This window comes from Zeus faber (assembly GCF_960531495.2).
Source record: "Zeus faber genome assembly, chromosome: 7".
In the NCBI taxonomy this organism is placed as follows: Eukaryota; Metazoa; Chordata; class Actinopteri; order Zeiformes; family Zeidae; genus Zeus; species Zeus faber.
In genome coordinates, this window is record NC_137203.1 from 31527607 (window position 1) to 31537767 (window position 10161).

At 41.7% G+C, this 10161-nt stretch overlaps 1 protein-coding gene across 2 annotated transcripts; it reads left to right on the plus strand.

Annotated features, from left to right (window-relative positions):
• Positions 1–2451: 2451 nt before the first annotated feature.
• On the plus strand, positions 2452–9795 carry lhx2b (LIM homeobox 2b). 2 transcript variants are annotated; one of them, XM_080003423.1, is made up of 5 exons: positions 2452–3175; positions 4934–5136; positions 5351–5721; positions 8157–8362; positions 8917–9795. In XM_080003423.1, the coding sequence occupies exons 1-5, from the start codon at positions 2993–2995 to the stop codon at positions 9208–9210; spliced, it is 1257 nt and encodes a 418-aa protein (XP_079859549.1). In that variant the 5' UTR covers positions 2452–2992; the 3' UTR covers positions 9211–9795. The 2 variants fall into 2 exon arrangements, with proteins under 2 accessions (XP_079859549.1, XP_079859550.1); XM_080003424.1 differs by having other exon boundaries at positions 5354–5721.
• Positions 9796–10161: the final 366 nt, after the last annotated feature.

Genomic DNA, 10161 nt, shown 5'->3' on the forward strand with positions numbered 1-10161 from the left:
TTTCCCACAATCTTATAGAAGATCCTAATATCATATTTCACACACGCCCCGCAGACATGCCCGGTGCCACAATGTTTAATGTATAAGCCTGCGTTATACCAGATAGAAACCGTGCCTGATAAATATGCATGTATTCAATTAAGGGTATTACAAGGGGATTGATTTGCATAAGGATTTAGGAGCTTAACATCATATTTGTGCTATAAAACTCCCACACAATAGCCTAAACGTAGACTTTTATGCGTGCAGGTAAGAGGTAAAGCGTATTGCAACGTAAGAAAATAAAAAGGATCGGATTCACATCTACCACTTTTCATATACACATATGCTACTTATAAATAAATAAATTAATACATTTCTTATAAATATAAAATAAAAAGGATCGGATTCACAGTCTACTACTTTTCATATACACATATGCTACTTATTAATAAATACATATACATACATATGTAATTTGCTTTTTGCATGCTCGGACAAATACGGTGCATTTAAAACGCTTTTTAGCTAAATCATTTTTATAAGTGAGAATTGGCTCGCGTGGTATAAACTCTTAATTGGCTTACATATTTTACAATGTTAAAGAAATTATGGAAATGACGTCATATCGCGTCCTGGCAAAATGTTTTATTTTTACCAGGACGTTAACCAGTTGGTTTTAATAATAATAATAATAATAATAATAATAATAAAATGCGGGACCCAGACGCCGCATTGTCCCAATTTTCTCATGTCCAAGAAGTGAGTCATTTAAAAGGATCCAGCTTCGATTTTCATTCGCAACCATGACCCTTCTCTGCTGACGAAGTCCCCTACCCACCCACCCATCTCCAACCAATTAAGGGTAGAGAGCTAATTATGAGGGGCTTTATACACTGGTGCAAGGGACAAAAAAACGTTGCCTTCCAAAATGGACCGTTCAGTGTCGGGAAATGAGTCAAATAGCCCACAGAGATAGAGGACTAAAGTAATTCTAAATATTGTATTCGAGATGCTGAAGGATAAAAAAAAAAGCATGGTTTCTTTCTTGACAGGTATCGTTTGCAATATACAATAGATCCCGTAATATGGGCTAGGCAGGCAACAGCCCCCCTGCACTCATAATATATATGTTTTACCCCGCACCAGCATTTCGAACAATCGGATAAATCGTTTAACTTCAGGCTTCCGATAAAAGGGAGGAATTCTGAGCCACAAATACGGTTGCCTAAAACACGTTTTGATACATCTGTACTCCAGTGAGCTTTACTACAGTTCCCTGCTCAATTTCAAATTGTAATAGGATGCAGGTACAAACGGATTTTAAGAGCCTTTACTTTTGACACCTGTGGCACAAAAGAACACTAATTATTGGTTAATAAGTGTTTACATTAGGGGGATTTTCATAGAGACATCTATTTTGGATCAGTATAGGTATCCCCTTGCATATATCAGATATTTGCCTTTGGAAAGTTGCTTGAGAAAAAACCCTCTGTGGGTTACATCAACTTACGTGCACATTCCTTTGGGCTGATGAATGTGCCAATGAATGAGCTGAGCAATCACGTTCATACTGCGCTACACCCTCGGTAGTTTGACAACAGTTCGCAGTCTAACTTTAAAGTAAAATCCAGAAGAAAAAAACCCACCTCGAAAACAACTGACAATATATATAGATATCAATATAAATACATTTGTATATTTTTTTTTCCTCTGACTAGTTTCAGATAAATAATAAACTGATGATTGTGACTTGGTTCACCGAACAATCATAGGCCTACACACGTATTCCCCCGCCGTAAAAGAAAATATACAAAGAAAAGAAAATAAAATAGAATTCTCAGTACGGTAAAAAAAAAAATGTAGAATACCAATTCAATAAAAATAAATACATAGAAGTCAATAAATAATATTTTCAATCTCCAGTCTTGTAGAGTTCCGTGGCGTCTGTTTTGGTATTCTGAGCATTCGAAAAACACAGCAGCATCCACGGAACTACAGGGAATTAAGGATTAGACCGTATAACGTTACGTTAGCCCCCCCCCCCTCTCTCGCCACCTCTTCGTCGGGAAAATAACTCTTCGGTGACGTCGAGCGACCAATGAGCGCCGCTCGTCGGCTGTGACGTCACGGCCCCAGTTGATAAGGCGCGGAGTGTTTAGCGGGACCAGTTAAAGGGGGGACCGGGGACTCTGGCTCCTCGACACTGGCCTCCAACAGGGTTAAGGAGCAAAAATACATATATATTTATAAATATATTGATAAACATAAAAAATATACACCTTTACGTAAAGCAACTTCCACGAACAGGATTTTAAAGGGCTGCGTGTGTTGTTCTTCTCGTTGTTGTTTCTTCCGCACGAAAACAAGACATTTGTTTCGGGAGTCGGTGATTTGAAGGCACGGTCAGTGGTTCGACGAGGACCTGCGAGGGAGACCATGCGGGCGCCTTTCCTGTCACTTTTTTGGGGGAATATTTCTTTTTCACTCCATTGAAGGCGCGTCTAGAAGGCAGTATCAGTTTGACAGTGACATTGCTGTTTGTTTTTGTTGTTCTTGTTGTTACCGCAAAAAAAAAGGATCTTCCCTCCGCCCACGTCTGTATTGAATTGTTGAAATCCTGATACCCCCCCAGCCCCCCCACCACCACCCCCACCCCGAAGAAGAGGCGTCGGTACCGAGAGACCCACATGCGACTGGGGGCTCCGACAGTCGGTATGTTATTCCTGGGGAAAAAAAACATTTAAGAGCGAATTATAGAACAAGTCGACAGCAATTTTATATTTATATACATATATTTTACTAATAAATCGTATGTTATTCATAATAAGAGCAGCGGAGAATCGGATACCGGTTTCCATTGGCAGATGATTCGTAGTGTGGGGAGCACGTGTCCATTTTTTCCTTCATATTTTTCCTCTTCCTCCCCGAACTGGAATTCTCACACTTGTCACACCGAGGAGGGGGGTTTTCTTTCCTTTTCACTGACGTTTGCTCTTGAGATCCGCGTCTCATGGAAATCTTGGCTTGCCGATCCGAAGAGAACAGTTATAACATTCTCCCCTCGGCGGCCACAATGCTTTTCCACGGCCTCCCCGGAGGCGACGTGCACGGCGTGGCGGAGGAGATGGACCGGAGAGGGAAGAGCGAGTCGGCGGCCATCAGCTCGGCCATCGATATGGGGGAGTCCGAGACGGTAAGGGAGCCGGGATTTCTTCAAACTCCTGCAAAGTTATGTCAAACATTCAGATTTGGCCGTCCCCGAGAAGTGACTTGATAGTTAGCATAGTCATTGAAATTCTAGGGTCTGGAAACTTATGTTGGCAGAGGTAAATGGCCTATTAGGTAAATTAGGCCTACACGATTATTACACAATTATTAGAATTTCATGAAGCAATTTTAACACACAGTCATTTGATTCGTTAATTTAATTAATGATTTTCTGGTACATGCATTCTATAATTTAAGCACAAATTATTCCGTGTGAGTAAAACAAAACATTTCCCAACGTGTATTTAAATAGAGGCTCAGCAAAGAATGTAATTGAGAAATGTCATTCATTGCCAGATTAAATTATAATTTAGGCTGTCGTTAACACTATTTTTTAAATAAAAGGCTGCTTCCCGTTTATTCTTAAATGAATTGGAAAGTATATATAACGCATATATCGACGCATTCGTTTCGTTTGTGTTTAAGATAAGCAAAATGATCCCCCTTTGACCCAGATGTGGTCACTGTTTTGATGTTATAGTTTTCACTGAATCACACGAGCGATCAAAATTAGAAAAAGTAAACAGGGGCCGTGGGGTAAATGAAAATCAACGGTGAAAAAAAAATGGAATAACTCCTTTTTGATTTTTGATTTCGCCCAACTAAATAATTTTAAGATTTGGAGAAGTTTATCTTTGATTATTGGTTAGTGTGTGTGTGTGTGTGTGTGTGTGTGTGTGTGTGTGTGTGTGTGTGTGTGTGTGTGTGTGTGTGTGTGTGTGTGTGTGTGTGTGTGTGTGTGTGTGTGTGTGTGTGTGTGTGTGTGTGTGTGTGTGTGTGTGTGAGCGTGCGTTTCATAAACAGTTTTTCAACCAAACAAAACATCAAGAATATTTGCCATAGCATTTGTCTAGAAAAATTTCCCCTTTCCACCCCTCCAAATAATTAACGCAAATGCGTTAATAAATAAAACAGGACAGTTCTTACCTCAAACTTAAGTACGATAACATAAAATTAGATACGATTATTTAAGATAAAGAGATAGACAAATCAAACAAAATAGATCAAGATGATCCAATAAAATATGACAGTATTAATCGGAAATGTGTTTGTTAAAGGGTATTAAAATGTGTCACATACAATCCTATTTATTTTAGAGCGCAGTTTAGACGTTTTTTATGGGGAAAAATAGCTGTCATTTGCAGGCTTGCAGCCACCATCGGCCTGCATTTACAAATAGGGGTTACCAGGTCGTATTATTGTTTTAGATAGATAGATAGATAGATAGATAGATAGATAGATAGATAGATAGATAGATAGATAGATAGATAGATAGATAGATAGATAGATAGATAGATAGATAGATAGATAGATAGATAGATAGATAGATAGATACATACATACATACATACATACATACATACATACATACACACATACACACACACATACATACATACATACATACATACATACATACATACATACATACATACATACATACATACATACATACATACATACATACATACATAACTATATACCTCTGTGACAACAGGTTGCGTTACTGTGTTTTTACTTTACTAGTAGTAAGATGCTATTTTAATTAAAATTGCCCTTTTTCCAGAAAGGAAATACCTCTGATTACAGAGTGTGAGCGTATATATATGTTTTACTATATGACTGCACTGGGGCTGGACGCAATCACAGTGGACTAATTTCTCAGAACCGTGTGTCACTGCAGAACATGCCCTGCATGAACAGCGACCGGGTGGCCCTGTGTGCGGGCTGCGGCCGGCGGATAGCGGACCGCTACTACCTGCTGGCCGTGGACAAGCAGTGGCACATGCGCTGCCTCAAATGCTGCGAGTGCAAACTCAACCTGGAGTCGGAGCTCACCTGCTTCAGCAAGGACGGGGGCATCTACTGCAAGGAGGACTACTACAGGTAATCGACCTGCACCGACCGATCTTATGAACGAGACACGAATTTAAAAGTTACGACGGTTTACTCGTTACCCATGTAAGGCCCTTAACGACCGATCATAAGGCGCAGTTTGTGTTTTAATCGGGCATTTGGATGCAGGCCTGCTAATCGCACCCAGTTTATTATACAAACCGCTTTTCGTTCACACTGACAAGGTTTTTTGATTTCCCCGCAGAAGATTTTCCGTGCAGAGATGCGCCCGCTGTCACCTCGGGATCTCGGCCTCGGAGATGGTGATGCGGGCCAGGGACTTGGTGTATCACTTGAACTGTTTCACCTGCACGACCTGCAACAAGATGCTGACCACCGGGGACCACTTCGGCATGAAAGACAGCCTGGTCTACTGTCGACTGCACTTTGAAACGCTTGTCCACGGAGAGTATCAGGGCCACTTTAATCACGGGGAGGTGGCCCCCCACAAAGGACTGGGCCCGGCCAACACACTCGGACTATCCTACTTCAACGGCGTTGGCACTGTGCAGAAAGGGCGCCCCAGGAAGAGAAAGAGTCCCGGCCCTGGAGCGGAATTAGCGGCCTATAATGCTGGTAAGAATGCAAAGGCAGGAGAGATTATGACATTCTTGCGGGCGACAAACACGGTGCGCGAATCAAAGGCCGCATTGAGTGCAGACAAATCACAAAACCAAGCTTGGGGAAATAACGAAACATAAAAAGAAAAGGTCGTTTGTGTACGTTTGTGACCATGCTCGGGGCCAGCTGTTTGCGTTGCATACAGGGCAAAGAGAGTGTGTGTGTGTGTGTGTGTGTGAGAGTGAGAGAGAGAGTGTGAAACGAGTATATATAGTATAAATAATTCAATAAGTCTTATCTAATGTCAACGCATTTTCAGTGTACCCTAAAATAGTTTCGCTTAATAGTCTATTAATATATATATATGTATATTGTTTGTGGTGTTGTAGCCTACTTTAACCCCCCACCCCCACCCCAAAAAATAAATCTGCTCATACAAATAATTTTCTCGGGCCTAAATAAGATCCCAGTTGTCTGCACTTGAAAAAAAGAAAAATATAACAAAAATACAATATGAAAACAAATGATATACTGCATATGTGTAATTTGTAGTTTATCAAAATTATCACGAGGTATTGTTTCGATAAAAAAAAAAAAAAAAAAAAAAAAGATTGGGGTTTTTCTTCTACCCTCCTTCCGTGGCCTCTTTTGGCCAAAGAAGAAAAAAGTTTTTGATGTTCCGGCTTTTGCTTTCGACCCTTTTCCACTTGTCAGCCTCGATAGACGTCCAAAGTCCAGGCCGCCAACGGATCTCTCTTTGCACATTCGGGGGGTGCGTTTCGGGTTGGGATGGGGCCTCATTCGGAGGGTACAATGGAAATCAATGTGATTTGAAGAGTTATTCGGTGGAAGAAACGAATGAAAACAATAAGCATCGCCTTGATACAAAAAATGACAAGAAGGGAACAGTTGAAGTATTTTTCCCGCTTGTGTTCGGTTCGGATGAGTGTTTGGATTTGATATTAAAAAAGAGATGGATTTAATCGACACTTTGCCGTGTACAGTAAACATAAATTGGGTGACTGTAAAAACTATCAGAGTCCACAGAAACACAGAGCCAGTTCTCCCAAAATCTAATTCCAACGCGTGATTTTATCATTAGCCCTGTCGTATGAGCCTTTTGACAAATTTGGAAGATTGAGTGAGGATGGAGATTTCTCTGATCGAATCTTAAATATCTTAACATTATTTTTAATTCAACTCACAACTGATTTGGGGGGGAGTGGAGAGTGCTGCCCCCTTCCGTTCAAAAACAAAGCCATCGTTTTAGATTGACACCAAAAACAGGTCGGTATCGATGGGTCAATAATAGCTTTATTCATTGATAAGTCACCAAGCACTACGAATTTTATATAGGATATGAGAGACCACATGCTTTGCCAAAAAAAAGCGACATTTGTTCAGTCTGGCGTATGTATGGGCTAATTAAGTGAAGTGTTATTCTGGCGGTTTTCACTGAATAATATTCGTGTTCGCGGTAATTTTTTATTGAACAAGAACTGTTATGCACGCAGCAACACTCTTATTTGTGCCAAGAAATTACAATCACGAAAAAATGTGTCTCATGTTACCACACACACCATCTTCAACTCATCTTATTATTTAACAGAAAAAAAGATTAATTTGAAACGAGGATATAGTGCAATCAAAGATAATACTTTGGATTTAAATGTCATTATTGAAGTGTACCTTTCAGGTTTTTAATTGATTGACGCATCAATTCTGTTGACATTTACATTATTATTATTATCACTAGTGAATATCCGGTCACAATGTCACATTTTAACAATAGAAAATAGGGCAGAAAAAAACAGGCCTATTCCAAAAAAGAAAGAAAATGAAATGCACTGTCCCCAGGCTTTCCCAAGAAAGGGTTACGACTTAATTTCGATCCATTTCGTCTATTTCTTTTCAGAATAATATTTTCCCTCCTTTCTTTAGCCTATCCCTTTAGCCTTTTGCGTCGCAAAAAACCCCCAAAAACGACAAAAAAATTCAGACCAGGTCCAAATGTTAAATTCAAAATCCATTCCAATTCACGCGCGCGCGCGCGCGCACACAGGCTCGCGCGCACACACACACACACACACACACACACACACAAACAGGGATAATTAATTATTTTCCACCAACACCATAACGCAAGATAAAAACAAACTACAAAAATAACCTTAAACACAGTTCTCATCAGTTATTTCCCACCAACACCATTACATTTGAAAAAAAATGAAAAAAAATATACAGAGAAAAATGAAACAGGGTTCTTCAATTATTTTCCACCAACACAATCACAATAAAATAAATAAAGACAAGACCATGAAATGGACGAATTAAGATAAAGTATTTCTTCAGTTACAGTTCTTCCGTGTGAGTGTGCGTCCATTTTTCTTGTCTTATTGCATACTAACGTGCATGTGCGTGCGTGCGTGCACCCCCCCCCCCACCACCAGCGCTCAGCTGTAACGAGAACGACGGTGACTCCATGGACAGGGAGTCCCAGTACAGCTCCAGCCAGAAGACCAAGCGCATGAGGACCTCGTTCAAGCATCACCAGCTGAGGACAATGAAGTCCTACTTCGCCATCAACCACAACCCGGACGCCAAGGACCTCAAACAGCTCGCCCAGAAGACTGGCCTCACCAAACGCGTATTGCAGGTAGAACATATAATTAAAGAACATAACAAAAAAACAATAATAATTTGATAGCTGAAATAACTAATTATTGATTCAGCTCGAAATGAATAAGGCTCCGGTTTTGCGTCGATTCGCGGAAATCAAAGGCGTAAACATTCATGTGGCGAGAACGTTTGTTTTTAGTTTTTTATTCTTCTTCTTCTTCTTGGAAAGACTTTCTAAGCGCTACACCCCCCCCCAAAAAAAACAAAACCTCTTCCACGCGGCTCTAACTGCGTGACATGTTTGATTTCCACGAAGACGACAGCAAATCACCTAGGGAACGGATAAGTGAAAAATAAATAAATAAATACAAATAAAAAAAAGAGGGAGAGGGGGAGGTTTCTGGGGGGGGGGGGGAGAAAAACCCCCCCCTGCTTTAATTAATGCTCCCAGAAAACAAAGCAGTCATTTTGCTTTGATGCCCCCCCCCCCCAGTCCCTCCCATGCTTTACTCCGCCCCCCAGCTCCTTCACCGCTACCCGGAAGTGTAAACCCCATTCTCCCCCCCCCCCCCCCTCCTCCCTCTTCCGCAGGTGTGGTTCCAGAATGCGCGGGCCAAATTCCGGCGGAACTTACTGCGCCAGGAGAACACGGGCGTGGACAAGGCGTCAGACGGCTCGGCGCTGGCGGGCGGCGGCACGCCGTCGGGCCCCGCCTCGGAGATCTCCAACGCCTCCATGAGCCCGTCCAGCACGCCCACCACGCTGACCGACCTGACCAACCCAACCATGCCCCAGGTCACCTCGGTGCACACCTCCGTGCCGGGGGCCATGGAGGTGCACGAGTGCCGGAGCCCCTCGCAGACCACCCTGACCAGCCTCTTCTGAAAGGAGGGGAGATAGGGGTCTCTCTCCCTCTCTCTGTCTCTCTCTCTCTCTCGGGGTGTCCATTGGTCGGCATGTCTGTCTGTCTGTCTGTCTGTCTGTCTGTCTTTCTATTCTCTGCTGCTACTGTCCCCCTTTAAAACACGAACGCGCCCACTCGGACCCACTCCGTTTACCACTAAAAAAAAAAAAAAACCTAAAAATAAACCTCCGTCCCACCTTTGGGTTCCTACCACTGCACTCCCAAACCCACAGCTGGATCTAAGAGAGACTTAAAAAACACAACACAAAAAAAACCAAAACAGAACTTCTGACTTATGAACAACAACAAACACACACATACACATATGCGTGCACACAGAGACACTTCTTGAGAATGGAAAAAGGTAGAGAAACAAACAAAAAAAAAAACGGCGATCTGTTTTTTTTTTGTTGCTCTGAGCCCATTAGAGACTATTTGCATAGTGAGGCGGCCCATGCCTTACAGACGGAACAGTTGTTGTTATTTTGATGTTGTTGTCGTGTCGAGAACTGAGGAGACTTGATTTGCATTTTTCAATGTTTACAGAAAGAGACTGGGAAGTGTGTGTGGGCGGGGGTGGGGGGGGGGGGTGAAGAAGAAACTACTTAATTTTGGGGATTTATTTTTTCCAGAACAGTATTTATGTTGTTGTACAAGAGTCACTGTTAGGATTGTAATTATTATTAATATTATTATTATTTTTGTTTTTGTTTTGTTTTTGGCTGAAGGGAGGGGATCTGAGATTAAACACAGGTTACAATATCCAATATGACTGCCATGTGCCTTACAGTCGATTCATTGTCACAGCTGTTAACTGATTTTGTCCGACATCGAGGTGATACTTGTTTTTGATTTGAGCGAAACCATAGAGGGTAAATTATCTCTACTGTGTGTGTGTGTGTGTGTGTGTGTGTGTGATGGAGAGAGTGAGA

Coding starts and splice junctions, on each gene's coding strand:
- lhx2b (XM_080003423.1), top strand. CDS start 2,993: ATGGAAATCTTGGCTTGCCGATCCGAAGAGAACAGTTATAACATTCTC. Junction 5,137..5,350: donor TGCAAGGAGGACTACTACAG/GTAATCGACCTG, acceptor ATTTCCCCGCAG/AAGATTTTCCGTGCAGAGAT. Junction 8,363..8,916: donor TCACCAAACGCGTATTGCAG/GTAGAACATATA, acceptor CCTCTTCCGCAG/GTGTGGTTCCAGAATGCGCG.